The 19100-nt window shown below is 41.1% G+C and overlaps 1 protein-coding gene across 1 annotated transcript in view; it reads left to right on the top strand.

Annotated features, from left to right (window-relative positions):
* The first annotated feature begins 1778 nt into the window (after positions 1–1778).
* tsc1b (TSC complex subunit 1b) overlaps positions 1779–19100 on the top strand; it is a 28846-nt gene continuing 11524 nt past the window's right edge. Inside the window, exons 1-14 of the mRNA XM_034125791.1 lie at positions 1779–2003; positions 7442–7654; positions 7743–7846; positions 8992–9144; positions 10252–10396; positions 10657–10811; positions 10899–10972; positions 11077–11255; positions 11809–11921; positions 13212–13377; positions 13472–13578; positions 14399–14492; positions 16901–17008; positions 17827–18454. Coding sequence (XP_033981682.1) covers positions 7546–7654; positions 7743–7846; positions 8992–9144; positions 10252–10396; positions 10657–10811; positions 10899–10972; positions 11077–11255; positions 11809–11921; positions 13212–13377; positions 13472–13578; positions 14399–14492; positions 16901–17008; positions 17827–18454 — 2135 coding nt within the window. The 5' untranslated portion in view covers positions 1779–2003; positions 7442–7545. The remainder of the gene's footprint in view (positions 2004–7441; positions 7655–7742; positions 7847–8991; positions 9145–10251; positions 10397–10656; positions 10812–10898; positions 10973–11076; positions 11256–11808; positions 11922–13211; positions 13378–13471; positions 13579–14398; positions 14493–16900; positions 17009–17826; positions 18455–19100) is intronic.

Below are 19100 nucleotides of genomic sequence, written 5' to 3'. Positions count from 1 at the left end.
ACTGGTATTAGAGATTTTCTTATATTTATAATATTTGATCTCTAAAATTGTTTTTTTTAAATGTATTTATAAATACATCTTTCCACTCTATCAAACGTAACTTATTAATTCACATACATTTTGTTTCATCCTTTCTGTATGTAATACAAATCATTAAAAAAATAAGAATTTAGCTTATTTTTTCAGATTTAAAATGAATTTATTTGGCTGTTTTTATCATCAGGATGTTATGACACAAAATAGATAATTACAGTTTTATAATATAACTTATCGCAGTTTAGGATAATGAAAAATAATGTTGTAAAATGAAATATATAAGAACATGATACAATACAATTTGTAACCACATTTTCAAGATGTTTGCATCATATTTTGTATACCAGTTACATTCACTCTATACCACCTTCAAACTCACCTCTTCAATCTGGCTTTTAATGTGTGATTGTTGTTGTATTGATTGATTTTAATGTGACTTTAACTATATTTATTTGTTGTTCTTTTCTTTTCACTATCTCTGTAAAGCGACTTTGAGCCCCTGTAAAAGCGCTTACAAAATAAACTATTATTATTATTATTATTATTACTACTCCATCGTCCACAGTACATGCCAGAATTACATTCAGTCAAGGTTTATAGGCTATGTTAATCTTTTGTTACTTATATTTCTACTTTCCCGTTTGATGCTCAACTGTATGAAGATGTACAAGTTCAAGGTTCAAGGTTCAAGGTTCTTTATTGTCAATCTGACATAGCTACAGAGTAATTATGTAGTTGAAAATCTTATGTCACAGGCTTCTCCAACAATGCAACATAATAACATAATAACAATAAGAGCAAGAGCAATACAAAAAGAAAAATAGTTATAAAATAAAGTGATGATGTGGAATAGTGCAGTACAAGTCTATATACAAGTTATTGGAATGATATATATTAGGTATTAGATACATCATACTGAGTAGCAGATGAATGTTTTGAAGTTGTTTCAACAGTTCAATTTTTTAACAACTACTGTTCATCTTCAACAAGAGTCATGGCATACGTAATGGCAATATTAAATACCATTTCTACTTTTATGGCCGAACATTGTTTGTAGATGTATCTACACAAAGTAAAGGCAACAAAGGAATGTTACTATAATTGAGTTAGGCCCACTCTTGAGTTACAGTACATATACGTTACTACAAAATCTAGTAAAAGTAATAGTGTGATTACATGTTATCACTTCTCCCCAATACTGCATACATGCATTTTGTCATTCCTAACTTTATATTTAATTTTCTGGCGTTATTGGGCTTCAATGCTTATCCCACACTACCTACTGTAGACAAAAATGTGCGTGCGCTCTTCACATGTGGGTCAGAGGGTGTTCATTTAAAGATGAGTAATGGCAAAATATAAATATCATTGCTTACTTTTATAGCACAACATTGTTTGTAGTTTCAGTAGCAAATGGCAAACAAGAAATACATGTATTTGAGATAAGATTACTGCAAACACTACGTGTTTGATTACATGTAATTATTTCCAAATACTGCCTACATACATACATAGGCCTACATTTTACAATTCCTAACTACTCGATTTTTAAAAATATTTTCTGGCGTCAATGGGCTTCCATAGTGATCTCACCACTACCTGGTAAAAAAAAAATCTAATATGCGCGTGCGCTCTTCACATGTGGGTCACGCGAAACCGCATTACACACATTTCATCCTTCCACCAATGGGTGAGATGGGAAAAACAATCTTAGCTCTGCAACCTAGCGATTAATGTGTCGGGTTATGGATGCTATTATAATTTAAGATTGACTTAATGTAAGTCAACATATTTTTTAGAGCTATTTTTAAGGTTTAATTAGTTGTAAAAGTCTCTCTTGCGACTTGCGGGGCGCTAATTTATGGGATTAGTTTGTATGCAGCCCGACAGCGGAGGCAGACTGCGGTGGGATGGGCTGTGAGGTGTTCAAGATGGCGGCGCCCTGTGGAGTGCAGCTACTCTAACAGGTAAACAGGTCCAATTATTTATAGCTTATGTGTTTTTCTGACAGTGAATATCAACGCATATGATTTGTTTTACTGTACACGGGGTGTTCGGCTTGCTTTTTGGCCGGCAAAACACGGCTGACAGGCAAGATAAATCCCCGACCGAGAGTGGGTCGCTGCTCCCAGCTAACGTTAGCTCTCGCGCTGGGGCTGACTTGTTTTTGGAGAGACCCAGTGATGGATTTAGTAGACGTTGGTGCTTTGATGTTTAATCGAGGTTATATCTGCGTTTTCTGCGGGGCTTGAATAGGTTATCTGTTCGCAGGAGAACATATATATGCATATTTTTATAATCGGATAAAGTAAACCCAACCCTGCCCATTGTTCTCTGCGAGTTGTTTACGACAAGCAGCCAGTGGTCAGTCCTCCAGAGCAGCGGTGCTCAGACCTGAGCCTGGCCGGGCTCTGAGGCGCTCTGTCCGGGCTTGTCCTCGATCTGTCCCTCTCTCCTTATGCATGTCAGTACGACGTATTATAATGATGGCCTATTTGCTTAATTGTTTGCTCATTATGCATCAGAGTACAAATATTTGTCTTGCAGCATTCTGCACTATACTTATTTTATATTTTGGTTGCAATCCCACTCTAATACACCAGTTTGTACCCCATGCTAATCATTAATATACTGTTGTTAGCATGTGTTCATTCAGTCGTCATTAAGCTTTCCTGCCACCATGGAGACAAAACGGTCCACTAGTTTCATGGTTTGACCTTCTTGACCTCTCTGTCATATTATACTAAACTCACTGTCACCATGTCGCATGTCTGCCTGACATAGCTTTGTATAAGTTATGAAAACACTAACATCTGAGTAGAAGGGCTGTCGCCAGTGTTTCAGAACTACTGAGGTGATGAATTCAATGTCTGAACAGAAACCTTAGATGTTTCTGAAATGTTCTTATGTCAAATTATTTTATTTATTCAGCTTGTTTTCTGTATATTTGATTTCCTAAAGCCAGTTCCTACGTGTTTTTATGGCTGGCATGATTTAAACTGATATATATATATATAGGTTTTTTTTTAAATATTGATAGGATTCTAATATTCAGAGGCATTGAGTTCCATAGTTTTTGGTTATTAAAACTTTCAAATACTGAATTATTGGGATACTTTAGGAACATTTGACAGATTATGGATCTAGCTGAAACATACAATTATTATTTTGAAGGCCTGAATGTAGTGAAGTGTCACTTTACTGAGCGTCGGAATAACAGAGGGAGCCTTTTTTTTTTTTAAGAAGTGAACTTCCCCCAGGAAGCACATTCCCTGAGAAATACCAGAGGCTCTCCTCAAAATCCCTGTGACCATTATAAGGCACTTGCAAGACTATTTTCTTGTTACTGTCAATTAGAAAAATACTTGTTTGCAATACCTCTCTTTTAAAAACATCTTCGTCTCTCAGTGCATCAGTGCTTAATGTCCGTAGACGAAAGCGGCCTTGCAAGAACTTTTGTAAAAATAAGATGTGATCTAAATGAAGATGGATATCTGCTGATCTTAATTAAGTTTGGTATAGAATGAGGGACTGTGGGATTTCCAGGAAGTACAGACCTAACACTGTTTTTTTTTGTTATTTAGCAAGGAGAAATTCAGATGATTCCCACCCACTCACTGTTGTTAATAGTTTGCTTATTATTGACCGGCCCGATGCTGGAGGTTTTTTGTTTTATGATATGAACGAATTAATAGTTTTATTCTTGTGTCAACAACATACCACACATTCTGTTAAGTAAACCCCCCAGCAACTAACAGCACGACATAGATCCCTCTTAAAAAGTATAATTACTTTACATATAATCCCCCACAAATAATGAAGTATGTCGTTTTGTAAGTTTTCTTCTCCTACTAGTTAACTCAATTGCCAGTTTATGAGGTGCTAAGTTAGAATAGGTGCAGTCTTTTGTTTTTCATAAACGTATTTTAAGTGGTGTCAATAAACCTGTATTGTCATGTTGGAGCTTACCGTTTGGGATTCTGTGGCATTGCACTGCGTTTTTAACCACGACGGGTTTCTATTATTTTGGCCACCATGTTTATGTTCTATATCACGGTAGACTAAATGTTTGATAGAAACACGCCCCAGAATTATGCATTACTGTTACCATAAAATGCATGTTTTAGCTAATCGACTGTATCGACTGAGTGCATATTCAGAGAGATCATATTTACGATATGACATAAACAAGTGGCCTTATGTCAGTAATATTGCATGGTTTGATCCTATTATTCATAAATAATTACATTTGAGGTTTTCTTTATATAACATTTTTCTTATCTCAGTTGTTAGATGTTTTATGTGTGGCTGTGGCTCTGGAGGTAGTACAGGTTGTCCTTCAAGATTGGCGGTTAGATCCCAGCTTCTTGTCCCTATGTTTGCACGCGTAAATGGACGATAGGCATGTTTCAAAGCACATATTCCGGCAATATAAAAAACACAGTGCATCTACCATGTAACGTAATTTAAGGATAGTTCATGGTCTGTATCATTATCACCATCAAGTAACTTGCAGACTCTCAATTCATCAATTAATCTGCTGACAGAAAATTAACTTAAACCAAATATTAAATGGATTAATGTTAAAGTTTCTAGCAAAAAAAAAAAGAAGCATTCTCAGATAAAAGGAATTACTACTTTGAATATGATATGAATATCTTTTGGACTTTGGACAGCTGGTTGGGTAGAACCAAACATCACATCATCTCTGGGAAGATGTGATGGCCATTTTGCCCCACAAATCAAATTTAGAATTATAGTTAAAGCATTTTTGAAACTTTTATTCCAGAATTGCACCACGATACTAGACCTTGTTCCTCCATGGTTTATTTTTGACACAAATCGCCTAGTTCCTCTCTTCAAACATGCTGGAACATTTTTTCACTGATAACATAGTGAGTGTGCCTTTCACATTACTGTCTGTACTGTTCAGTGTGTGGCAAAAAAAACCACCATGCAGCACATGTGTGTACATTTGACCGGCAAAATTATCAACGTTGATCAATGGTCACCAGTCATGGCCGATCAACTCAAAACCTGCCACCATTGGCTGATCGATTGGTGCATTGTTAAAAGTAATTACCATTCATTAATCTGTACTGACAATTATTGTAAGATGTGCTCAAACCCCTGTTTAGTCCAACTTCAAATTCCCCTAGTTCCTTTCATCTCCTGCAGCAAGTAGATAAAAGCAATCTGCCGTTTGCTACCTGAAAAGGGCTCTTAGGATCTTGAAAATCATTCCTTCACAAGGACTGAGCAGGCTGTTTGTGTCTTTTATGAAACCGTTTTAAAGCATTCACCCAGGACAGGAGAAAAGGAGGCTGGTGGTAAACAACTTGCACACAGCCAAATGTAATTCCAGTGTGTAAATGGAAGTGCTCAGGCCGCATAAAGCTCCTTTGTGTCCTTCTGACGTTCCCAAGCTGAGTTCACACTCGGTGCGATTCGTGTTTGTGCCACAGACGGACCTGTCCTTTCGCAAGACGCTAACTCGCAGGGTGAAAAAAACTGCACACAGACTGCCAACCCTGTGACTGAGCAGTTAATTGATAACAGGGGGACAATCGCGCCGTGACCTCTTCTGTGAATCTACGAACGGGAGCACGTTGAGAAGAACTAGAGAGGCCCGAGGACATTTATATTGTCATGTTTCTACCCAGAGGGCAGTGTTTTTATCTGACATATGACTTCATTGAAATATCTTCCCATCCCACGCTCCAAATTAGCTCTTGTTGTTTTCCTGGTAGCATGTGACTGTGTTGAAAAGATTGAATACTCCGCGATAATGGGACAGTTTGTCAGATTCATCCTCTCGCGTGTCGAGGGCCAAACGCGATCTTAAGAGTTGATGAGATGTCTGCTGCTGATTCATTCATCTCGTGTTTAGGGAATAAGCTGCTGGTGCACCCTGGCGATGATGACCTGCCTATCAGGATTATTTATGCCTGTTTTCTTCAGATGGAGATTTGCAAGGCTCCACTGGCCTCCTTTTCTGTGAATGGCTGACTCAGCGTTCTGCCTAAATGTATCATAAGCTAATAATCTGAAATGGTAAACACATTAGGCAAGTAAATTACTTTATTGGTATAATTTAGATGTCTAATTTAGGCTAGGTTCTTGAAATAAACTGAACATTCATAGAAGTGGTAGGAAAAAGAGGATTTTAATTGAAAACAATTACCTATAGAACACTTTACAGGAAAGGGAAAACCCCAAAGAGCATAATAGGGCCCCTTCAACTTTTACTTTGTACTAAATTGTATAACCTTTGAGGTTTTGGTCTGCTTTTGCCTTTTTGTTATGACAAGTTAAAAGGTCTGGTGCGAAAAGGGGCGTCTTTTAATTTTAAATGAATACAATGAAGACCATTAACATGCACAAAACCCTATGTAACACACTACACTGAAGGGAAAATCCCCAAAAGCCACCAATGATGTAATGTGTGCGTGTGGCTGTGACATGTGTAATGCAAATTAAACCATTATATTGGGTATATGATAGTGATAAACTGAGGCCTTAACCAATCGCTATATCCCTACTTTAGTGAATTACAAATGTGTCATTACAATTGGCAAGCTAGTGCTGATGGTAAATGCTAGCGTTCATTGCTTCTTTTGCAGTTCATTTTAATTTATGGCCAACACACAGCCTGCACAACTTGTTTTTCGGGTGTCTGGGGCATGACATCATAGCCTCTTATTCAGCCGCAGCAGCAAATTAGGTTTAACCTTTATTTATCCAGTGACGTTTCAGAGCAGTGCTGTTTTTTTTTCACGACCTGTTTACACTCACAGTTTTCGCACATTCACACCTGAGAGTGGCCCAGCACTTCCACTGTTGGCGTCTGAGCTTCTCCAGTTAGGCATTTGGGGGCTAAGGGCTTTACTGAAGGATAAAGGTGGTGAGAAGGTACTGCTTTCACTTGACAAAGATACAACATAGCAATTCATGAAAACAGTCCTGGTGTTCTTTTTGAAACAATAGAAAGACAGACTAGATCATGTAAAAATACCCTCTGTTTATTATACAACAGAATTCAGTAACACTAAAATGTGAGTCCTCATAGCAAAGCCATTCTGTTCATGTGTATTAAAACTATGAAAATGGGAACATATTGTCGAAGATAAGTGAAGCCAGTCTGTCTGAAAGGATGATATCATCTCAAGATCATCATATCACTGAAAAATGTAGCTTATCTCCTCAGAGCCTTTCTTCTTTATGACTGAGTCAATTTCATAAAAGCCCTCATTAGTGACAACACTTCAATTTGTTTCCATTATGCCCTGAGCACAAACCCTGCTCCCCAGTTATGAGTTGGTAATGTCATGTGACCGCTAATCCAAGATCAGAGCTCTTAACTCATTCTGGGAAATGTTTATGCATTTGTCTCGGTGCGATGTAGAGGTGCCTGGAGACTGTATTGGTGGGTGGCCCCAGGAGTCCTCCAGGCAGGCAGGGACGGACACCGTAAGAGAGACGCTGCCTCCCCCCAGCTCTGCCACCACCATGGCCAGGGAGCAGCCCAACGTGGGGGACCTCCTCCCGCTCCTTGAGACCTCCGACCTCCAGCAGCTAGATGAGATCCGAGGCCTCATCAACGAGCATCTCAGCACCGGTAGGACAGCGTGGCGTTTTTAAAAACATTTATCTTGGTGTCTCCAGACTACTCTTTCTTTTTCTAACTGATACTTCCCCCCTTATAGAACGAGGGTCCATGCTGCTAAACGGACTGGTGGATTACTTTTTGGAAACAAATTCGGCCCAGGCCATGCATATCCTCTCCTCTGTCAGAGAGCCACACGATAAGGTGAGAAAAGCAGCTTGATGGTCGTACACCGGGATGTAAAACTGCACAATTTGGTGGTGAAATCATTTTTTGCCAATCGGAAAAGAGGATCTGAGTGACTGTTGATCCATACTTTCAATATATTTAGTTTGAGAGGGACAACAAATAAATGAAGTCTGGCCTCCTGATTTATATACACCGACTGATATGTCGGTCTGATATATGATGACAGGAGAGGTCCAGCCAAGCATGTAAAATAATGGAATAATATGGAGATGGAACCATAAACACAGTCACAGATAGATTACATTACATTACATGTCACTTGTTAGACGCTTTTATCCAAAGCGACTGACATACTCAATACTGTGGACAATCCCCACAGGAGCAATTTGGGGTGAAGTGTCTTTCCCAGGGACACAACGACATGCTGACTGCAGTGGGGTTTGAACCTGTGACCCCCTGATCCGAACACCAACGCACTGCGCCACACGCCTCCTATAAGATATCTTATACATATTTTAAAAAGTCTACACTTTTATGCAGAACAATGTAGAAAAACAACACAATTTCAACACTGACGTTTTTTTAGATGCGGTAATGTTGACACAAAAATGCAAAATCTCTCTTCAGTTTCTTTCAAAAAGAATGAGACAAAATATCACAGGCTGTCTTTGTCGCTGCATTTTCACATTGCCAGGAGTCACATCATTGAAAGAGTTACATTTAACAATGAACACAACAGAACTTAAATCAACAGAACACATTAAGTGTGTTAGTGGTGTTGCCCTTAGCTCTTCAAAATAGTATCAATTGTCTTTGTGTTGTTGTTTTTATTAGTATTTGCATATTGCCATGGCAAACGTAGATGTGGATCTGTTGTGGCTTTGTGGCGATTTTCATTATTTCTGTAGTCTCTTTTATTTGCATCTAGTCAAAACGATCTTACCATCCTGGACTTCTGAACCTCCATTAGAGAGATCAAAGTAGAATCAAACAGCTGATTTGTAAATACAGCATACATATATCTATAGAAATGGAAAAAGCTCAATTTCTAAATGAAGTTCCCTGAATGAAAGTTGCCTATAAGTCAATGACACGAAACACTCCTGCTCCCTGATGTGTTGAATACAAAGCTAACTCGGCTCTCCCTCCCTCGCTCACAGCACCTTCTGGACAAGATGAATGAGTGTATGACCAAACAGGCCTGCCGGCTGCCGACCCTCACTCTGCTCGGCCATGTCATCCGCAAGCAGCCGTCCTGGATCCACAAGATCGCTCGATACCCTCTGCTGCTCTCGCTGCTCAAATGCCTGAAGGTAACCAAATGAAATGTGTATTGTCCTGCCAACTTTAACTCCACGGTACAGTTGGAAGATGTTCTAGCGACCTAAACACAGACCTTTCCTGGACTCACTTGCACCTCTTTCTGCCAAATTAAGACAGTAAGAGAGGTTGTATTAAATGACATGCATGCTCTGCCAAAGCAACAAATTACCCTTTTTGAATAGTTAATATTAAACATAACACTTAAGCCAAACCTCCCTCAAAAACAACAGCCGGTTAGAAAACTCAGGTTTTTTTTATAGACACAGAAAAAAAGTTGAAAATAGATGCAAAATTATTTCCATCTTCTCTAGTGAAATAAATATTCATATGTTGAATACTAGTGTCTTGAAAACATTGTGTAAGCAGGTGTTATCTTCCTAACCAACCACCTGCCTCCTCAACTCTCTACCAGCATGTTAAATATCTCCATTTCTGGAACCTACAAGCTGAATATTAGCAATAAATTACTTATCAATGCCTGTCCTTACTAGCTTAGCTTGAATACGGCTGTGGTTAAATCCCTTAAACTGCAAGGCCACCCTCATTATAATGACATTGTTACGACCTGGCTCAAAAGGCCATAACAAAGAGGAGACACACCATATCAACGGTTACTAAAATGTGTTTATTTAACCAAACAATTCAAATTAGCCAAATCAAATGAAGTGCAACAATAAGTAAAGCATGAGGTGTGGACGTCAGTGGTATCAGTAGTGTAAATGCAGGGTGAGGGTTGCATGGACGTGTATGTGTGAGGGTGTTGAGGTGCACAAAGTAAAGCAACTAAAGTAACAACAGCATATACTCAACAAAACCGGGGGCCTGCAGGGAAAAGCAGAGAGACAACAGAGAGGCTTTAAATAGCTGCAGGGCACCAGACCTGAGTTACTGCAATCAGTGCAATCAATGCAGCACAGACAGGACAGCCACACCCTCTCCATTGATGGACCCACAGGGGCATCACAGACATATTCAGAAACATCAACTTAAGAGACCATCTTATCAGAGATAAGTAATTAAAGGTTCTTAACTATTAACAACTATTAGTCTCTGACTTTATCACTAACTTGAATACTTGCGTGTTCTCTCTCCTGCAGACGGACACAGACGTAGTGGTGCTGATAACTGGAGTTCTAGTGCTGATCACTCTGCTACCCATGATCCCTCAAGCTGGGAAACAACACCTGTGGGAGTACTTCGACATCTTCGGTCGCCTGGCGTCTTGGAACCTTAAGAATCCAGGTTAGAGCTTCCTGTCATTTCCCACAAAACATTGCGGTGCAACACTTTTGTATTATACACATACAAGTGATATTATTTTGGAGGGAGTAGGTGTTAAGTTATCATTTGTTTATATCGTTTATATATATGAAGTACATCTCATCAAAGTGTCAATCACTCTACTTAAATTATAGTTACCATCTTTATTTCCAGATATCGTGTCGTGTATCGCAGCAGTTCAAGTTTGTGCTTCTTTTCTTTGATTCTCTTCACATGTTCAGGGCACGTTTCTGAGGTGTATCTAATCCACCTGCACGCCAGCGTCTACTCCCTCTTCCACCGTCTCTACGGCATGTATCCGTGCAACTTCGTGTCCTACCTGCGCTCCCATTACAGCATGAAGGAGAACATGGAAACCTTTGAAGAAGTAGTGAAGGTGAGGATGTTATCCCTGCTGCTTCGTGCACTTCATTCGAGTTTTTTCAGCCGATTACTAACAAAGATTTTGAACCTTTCCCTTCAGCCGATGCTTGAACACGTCCGTATTCACCCAGAACTGGTGACAGGAACCAAGGACCACGAGCTGGACCCCACCAGGTTATTATTTCCTGCTCTGCCTAGAAACGGAACAATTACGTTCTCAATCTATTTTCCGAAGTCAACTGCATCTCTTTGGCTAACGGTGCTATGCTTTTTTGTAGGTGGAAAAAGTATGAAATCCACGATATCGTCATCGAATGTGCCAAAGTGTCTCTCGACCCGAAGGAGGCCTCCTGTGAGGAGGGGTACGCCACCATGCCTGAGAACTTCTACCCCCAAATCCACCTGCGACCACAAGACTGCACTTCCAGCCCCTACACTGACCTCCACAGCAGCTTCGGTCAGAAACGCATCATACACTTGATAGAGCCTCAATGAGACTGGATTTATTTTCTTTTTTAGACGATAGTGCCTTTATTTTTTAGATTGCAGTGTTAAAAGAGGTGGTGACACTGTCTAATTATTCTCCTATCTATACTGGATTTTTAACATGAACAGCAGAATTTGAAATCTTGTAAGCCCCATTTGTATCTTAAAACTGTATTGAGTTAAAACCAAACTCTAGACAAAGGGTCTGGAAAAATATTTTGAGAAACATATGAGTAATATGAGGATAAGATAAGCCTGTTTGTTTCCTTGCTTTGTCAAAAATATAGTTTCAATTTCACTTTTAATTTCAAACAAGAAACATTCTGTATCCTTTTCAATAATGAAAAATGTTATTTGTAGCCATAATAGGCCTTTTTCAGTGAAACACTTGTGTTTTTGATATGAATCTTTTTTGAACGAGCAGTCATCAAACAGTGTCGTCCAAAGACTAAAGAAGCACCACTGCAAGTCGGCAGGTGCATCCATTGAAAGATTGATCAGACTATTTGTGTTCTCGCCAACAGGAAGCTCCTCTTCGACCCCGTTCTCGACTCCGCGGCTCCCCCCGCCCCTGTCCTTGCCCCCCTTCCCAGGGACACAGTCCTCCTCCCGCAGCCCACAGACCTCCAGACGGCAGGTAAGATCATCCGTAATGCGGTTAAAAGCTGTCAAAATCATGGTTCAGAGGGTAGTAACGGAGCTACATGCCGTTAATCTTCTGTTTGCTGCTAACTCTTGTAAATGCAGCCATGTTTACACTCCCTACTGTATGTCAGGGCATTCCTCTGAAAACCACACATTACTCTCATTCACATCAACCATTCATGTTCTTTAAAAGAGCGGATAGGAAGTGAGTGGGCAGTTTTTGAGTCATCAAAGTCAGCAGGCAGATCAATAGTCAGGAATTAAACATGTGCACCGTCCTCATCATGCCACCTCTATGTAGTCACTCCCTAGGGCTGGTTGCCATAGAGATCAAGTCCCTTCCTTTCTATTATTGGGTCTGCCACACAAGGGAGGGGTGTTATTTTACCCCCTGGGGTCTCTCTGAGGATTTATGAATAATTAGGGAAACATTGAAGAATTTAAATGTAATGGAGAAATCTGTGGATTCTGGGTTACTATAGCAAGGATTGATCATTTTGTCATTTTCTATGTGCACATTTCTTGAAACACACTATTTCTTGATGATCAGTTTTACTTCACCTATGGGTTTAGTACATGATGTAGATGTAGTCATTCCATCTGCATCAGAAAGATGTTTTTCAGTAAAAAGCGCCAAAAAAGAGCCATTTTTAGTGTTCAATATCTTCAGACATATAACTCCTAAAACATTACATTTTTTAGGAGAAGAGACAGATGGAGATCCACATTTTAAAATGCATAAGCATATTATTGGCATGTATATATTGATGATTGATGATGCTCAAAATAGGCACTGTAACATAAGCAGAATTGGAGATATGGCAAGTATAACAAGCCAGGGTTGCCATTTTAAGATTACCAAATAGGACCATAAAACTTTCTGTGAAAAAGGCTTTAAATATTGTCATTTTGTGTTGGTCAATCTGATTGGTTGTAGTTTCATCGGATTGTGTCCTGCCTCATTTTGTTCTATGTCTGCTGAACACATTGAACATTCAAAATGAAATGACAGGTTCACCTTCAGGCTAGGTTATCTTAGCTATCCATAAAGAATCAAACAGGAGGGAATAGGTAATCTCGCCACTTGTACGTATATCAAATGAACAGAGCTAAGGTAGCTGTTTCCCCCCCATTTGCAGACCTTATCCTAAAATAAAACAACTTGCCGCCAATTGTAATTCCACTTTACAGACATAATCCATCTCCCTTCTGGAGAGAGAACAATGCTAAACCATTCTTACTGATCTGTAATAATTGTACTGTTTCGTCTCTTTCCGTGCAGAACTCCACCTGTGAACTCAACTCTTCCTGCGTGGGGAAGGACCCTCTGTGGAGCCCCTCCTCGTTGTGCGGCATGGCCACGCCCCCTTCCTCCAGGGGCATGTCGCCCAACCTAGAGCTCTCCCACAGTGCCTCACACCTTCCCAGCCGCTTCCACTGCACATCAGGTACACACTCACACTACTACACCAGGTTTAAAACAACTGTTGATTGACGGTAGTGACTGGAGTAAGTAACAGTGGAATTTTATCTCCTGAGCAGGAGGGAAAGGAACGCCAGCCACCTCCTCCCCGCCTCCCAGCCTATCAGATGACTTCCCCATAATCTCCTTACCAGCCAACACAGTCCAGTCCAGTCCACCTAGAAAGGTATGCTCTCCCCCCTCCATGCTCACATTTTTACACCACACCCCATGCACCTGAATGTTTTCAGTGTAACAGAATTGCAAAGGGTCAATGACCTTGTGATGAATATTAATTTCCAGTAGGCTGTTTTTCTGAATTTTGTTCCAGATCCTGTTCCTCTCTTTTTACATTGGCTTTTATTTCTACTTGAGATGTGTGTCATGTCTTCTGTTATTACGTTTGTTCCTTTCAGGGCTCCACGTGGTCTGGGTTTTGTTTTTATGTTGACCTAAAATGTCTGCCTCATGTGCTTATGAGTATTCATGTTTCTGTGGTCTTACTTGTGAAGCACTTTGTGAATTCTATTTCTGTGAAAGGTGCTATAATAAGTACACTTATTATTATTATTATTATTATTATTATTATTATTATTATTATTATTATTATTATTATTATTATTATTATTATGCGGCTTAATGAGGAAGATCCAAGCAAATATGATAAATATTCTATTATCTTGAAAACTAAATTCATTGATAGCAAGAAAGAACATTTATTTATCAAGATTTAAATGTTTGATTTTTGTAAAGCAGCAAAAAAAGGTTGAAGTCAGTATACTCGCATCATTGTTTTGTCTTGTTTGGGTTTTTGTCTCATAAATGTTCTTTATTCTAGTGCAGAAATAAGCAAAGAGTCTCTAATCAGACTGTTATGCACGTTTTTAATCGCATTTTACCTCACGGGGAATGTTGAAATGTTCTCAGAAACATAAGGAGCTGAAGTAAACCACGACAAATATTATCCTAAACGAATTATTAATACTGTTGTCTGTGTAACTCTCCAGGACCGCCGGCAAGGAGAGAGCAGTAAGCCCGCGCTGGTGAGACAGGAGCCCGTGAAAGAGACCGAGAAGAGCGCAGAAGGATCCGCAAACAGAGGTTAGTCACGGCGAGTCTCAACACTTTAATTTACCATCAGTAATTCCAAAGTAAAGGCCCTACATTTTTCAATTGTATCTGAAATGACTTCTAGGAACAAGCATGGTTAATTGTCTATCTGGAAAGGACCAGAAAGGGCAGTCAGAGGCGCAAATAATTTGTCCGGAGCCAAAATATGTCTAACCTGAAAAGACCTAGTAGAAACAGAACATCACGAGCAAGCAATTAACTCAGTCGCGGTAAAAAGGTGTCAAATCATTTGACACTTTTACAGATTTGTCTGGCTCCTGAGGGGACAATGATGTACCACATGATCAGAACTGACAGAGTCCATTTGATCCAGGTGTTTAACATATAGACAGGCAGACCTGCTGCAATACAACAGGATCCAACATGGACTCAATTAGCCTGGATGTAATTGAAACTCAGCTTGAGCTCTCGTTTTGTTGCTACATTTTGAATAATTTGGTTCACATTTTACATTTTCACTACAATATACAGAATACTTCCTTCTTTGGAAATGGCACAAACATGGAACTCATAAATCTTTTGGTGCAGATATAATACCGTAAACCAGGGGTTTTCAAAGTGTGGGAAGGTGAGCCTCCCCTCAGAGAATATAAGAACAGCCGCGCCCCCCCTCCCAATTATTATTGCTATTATTATTATTATTGTTGTTGCTATAATGCAGGGGTATTATTATCCAGTGGAATGCCCTTACCTACTGGCCTAGTTAAATCAAAGTGGTTACTTATTTTTGTCTGGGCAGTGTAGTTTTACACACCATCTTATTTGACTTTCTCAGGGCAGACCCCCACAAAGAAAAAAATATATGTACACACGTAAGGTCATCATCTTAACAGTTTTTAATGCTCGAGTCATCCGTGAGCAGAGCATCAAGTTGGCATGCCTATTACAGCTGAATGCGGCGATTACCATCTTGTTCAGCAAAACGCCTCACAAACGTATTAACATCCAAAGCTTTAGTGCGTTTTGATTCAATGCTGAGCACAGCCAAATTTGACAGTCTCTTCTCTGTCATTGTAGACCGCAAATACCTTATTCCTTCCGTGTACTTGGGTCCGAATGCTTCTCGTTTTCTGCCGCCCGTTCAAATGAAATCGCCGCCAATCACATTTCCTCGCTCGCGCCAGGGTTACAAGGCTCGCGTCTTGTGCTGCATTCACTTGCACTCGGACATCAGGGATTTTCTCTGATAAATGTCCGATGAGCCACAACTTTTATTTCAAAACAAAGCTGCCAACTGGGGTGGCCAGACGCTGTCTCCTCTCTCACTTTAGGTAACTTCACTAAAAATCGATCCATGTTGCCGCTCGCATAAAGTTAGCTGAAGTTAACGAGCTAGATTTCATTGTTTCTCTTTATTTTTTTCTCACGCTGCGCCTCCCCTGAAGCTCTCTGGCGCCCCCCAGGGGAGGCGCGCCTCACACTTTGAAAACCGCTGCCGTAAACAAAAAACATGTTTACTTTCTTTAAAGGGGCCTATTTTGTGCCTCTACTGTGACATGTTTCCATGCTTTAATGTTCTATAAGGTCTTTATTTTTCTCATACTGCCTGTGCTGCAGCACTTCTTTTCACCCTCTGTCTGAAACCAGAGCCCAGTGATATCGTTGTGTTACGAACATCTTTACCAATATTCTTATTGTCTTAGGCTGGAGCCACACGAGAACGGTAACGATGACGCAATAGCCCCGCCTCTCCCCACCTCTCCTGCTCACTCCCGTGTCACCCGCGTCATTGCTGATGTGTTTCGCCAACAACAACAGTTTTCCGAGTGTTTCGAGCCAGGTCCCGGTATCTCGCAGGACAGTGCACCCAGCAGGTGCCTCCAGCAGACCCCCCCGCACGGCAGAGTTTCCGTTAGCCGAAATCTAAAATTCTCCGGTCAAAATGTCGCTTATTGTTTAGGTGTCCTTTGACACTCAGGCAGTCATATCATTAGCTAGAACTAGCTAGATATGGACATAAACGCGAGTGAAGTCTAATCGGACAGGAGAGAGAGAGATCAGAGATCAGCTGACGGAGAAAAAGAGCCCTGCCTCTCCCCACCTCTGCTGCTAAATCCACTGTGGAGAATAAACAGAAGGGCAACCATGGAAACCATGCTCGGAAGTCTTCTTCGCTGCTTTTGGTGTATTTTGTGGCGGAAGTACAGCGCCACTTACAGGCCCGGCATATGTACTACAGCGTCTCCAGCGGGTCGAGAGGTCTCGTGTGGACGGACACGTTTCTGGTGCCTATTGCGTGTGGACGGAAGACCTTTTTGATAACGATTTCGGTTCATTTGCGTTACCGTTCTCGTGTGGCTCCAGCCTTAGTTACATGTTGTGTATATGCTTTGGAGATGTTATTTTTCATACGTCTGTTAAAAACACCTCCTCATCAGATGCAGGAGCTGCTGAGATCATCTCCATGACTCTGACGGAGCTGTCGGTCTTTATGAAGAAGCAGGAGCTGGAGCTTCAGCTGAGAACAGAGAAGGAGAGGGAAGAGGGTGAGTATCCACTTGGTAAAAAATCAATAACAACATACAATCAGTGTTTGACTCGGCATGGAAAAACACCGGGACACATTGTGGGATATATCCACTAAAACCAAATGTAAGTGTTACATTGGGCCGTCCCAGAAAGAAGAAATGAACTGTTTTTGATTTCTCTTTGACGAGGCGTGGAGGCTCTAAAAAACATGAGCCAAACCACAGGGTTTCCTGACTCAAGTCTGCTTATCCAGTTCCAGTGGTAAAACAATATTTATTTATAAAGAACATAGCACATAAATGCAGCCTAGACAATTACTAATGTGTATAATAATTACCATGAAGGTGTAACACAATTTCACAATTTGTACCGAATTCAGATATTGTTACTATTATGTGAGGATCCTTCTTTTAGAGTTTACTTCATCTAAAAGAACCTGAGCTCATGCACCTTTACTAAAATATCCAAGATACTAACACATCCCTGTTTATATGCCTGTGTGTTTAGCTAGCTCTGCACAGTTATTGGTTTAAATCCCACTTGAGCCACTCGTACTAAAAATAAATGCACCTACAGTTCTGTGAACCGCTTTGGATCAGAGCATCTGCCAAATGGTACAAGATCTTCTGCCAAAGCTCGCTGCTTTAGACTTAAACATTTCCACTCTCTTTGGGGGGAAAACAGAAGCCCAGAAATCTTCTTTCTTTCTGTTTAGGATAGCAGGTACTTGGCACTTGAAGCGCCGGCAGAAATATTTAAGCACAGCTATTGGCATTCTGAACATACACGCAGGTTTAAATCCTCCAAAATCCTCCTTATGTTGTTTCTGATGCAGCTGCCATCACTGAGGAGCTGCTGAAGATCACCGAGGAGAAGCAGGAGCTGTCGGGCCTGAGGGGCTTCGACTCTCCCTTCTACCACACCACTGAGACTCTGACTGGCTGTCAGGCACTAGACAAGACCCTCTCCAACGCCCAGTCCGGAGACCCCGTCACCCACCATGTTGAATCAACGCCAGACAAAGGGGAGAGCACCGTGAGCACCAGCGGGAGCGAAAGAGAAGGACGGGGAGCGGGGGACAGCAGGAGTTCAGCCCTCGATCAGTCCTGGTCCTTCCAGTCAGGATTCACCCCCATCGACCACCACCTGCACCGGAGCCCTTCAGCTCCAGACGACGAGGTGGGCAAGTTTGGGATGTTCTCCCCGAGCCCCTGCAGCAAGACCCCGGGGGCCATGGTGCCCTACGAGTCGTTCTTTGACCTGGCTCTGCCCCGAGCCGCCTCGCTCTTCGTGGGCCAGAAGACGTCGGAGGCGGTGCACAAGGCGGCGCTGGAGAGGCTGCTGCAGCAGGAGGAGGGCCTGGAGGACGGGGAGGAGGAGGGGGTAGTGACCGCTTCGCCACTGGAGGTGCTGGATCGCCTTGTTCAGCAGGGGAGCGACACCCATGATAAAGTTCTCAAGAGGTGAGGGGCTAACTTCAAATGAGTTCGTACTTTATTCAAGGTTTAATGGCCGGTTTATGTAATTATTTAGAATCGTTGTCGTGTAAAGAGGTTTTCCACCATTTTACTTTTGCACCTAACCCTAACTCTTTTTCAGCCTTATTTTTAACATCCGATAATCTTCAAATCACGTACATAGCATATTGAGACGATTTCCCCACAATTGTTCACAAGGCATACAGTTCTACAAGATTTGTCGAGGGTGCACTGTTTGACTCACTGCTGTCACTGCCACATGACAGCAGAGCTTCAGAATACCAACTCGTGTGTACCATCACACACAGCGCTTTATCTGTGAGTGGAATAGCATACTTGCATACGAGCGTTACTGCGCCGTGTGCACAAATGTTGTGTGAGCATGGGGCTGTGACGAGCGCAAGCCGGACCCTCCCTTCTCTGTCGTTAGTCAAGTTGAAGATTTGGAGATAGAATAGACAGTGGTTCATGTTTTTGTCCTGGCATGACACCACTGAAAGTTATAAATGAATGAATGCAACCATGGAAAGTTTACCTGGCACACACAAAAAAGTATAGCGAATTCAGCCATTTTGGTTCCAATTTATAACAATACAATCCCATTATTCCCACTACTTTTTGTGAGTAAGTG

The sequence above is a fragment of the Trematomus bernacchii genome, unplaced genomic scaffold (genome assembly GCF_902827165.1).
Source record: "Trematomus bernacchii unplaced genomic scaffold, fTreBer1.1, whole genome shotgun sequence".
Classification (NCBI taxonomy): Eukaryota; Metazoa; Chordata; class Actinopteri; order Perciformes; family Nototheniidae; genus Trematomus; species Trematomus bernacchii.
This window is presented reverse-complemented; position numbering and strand designations above follow the sequence as displayed.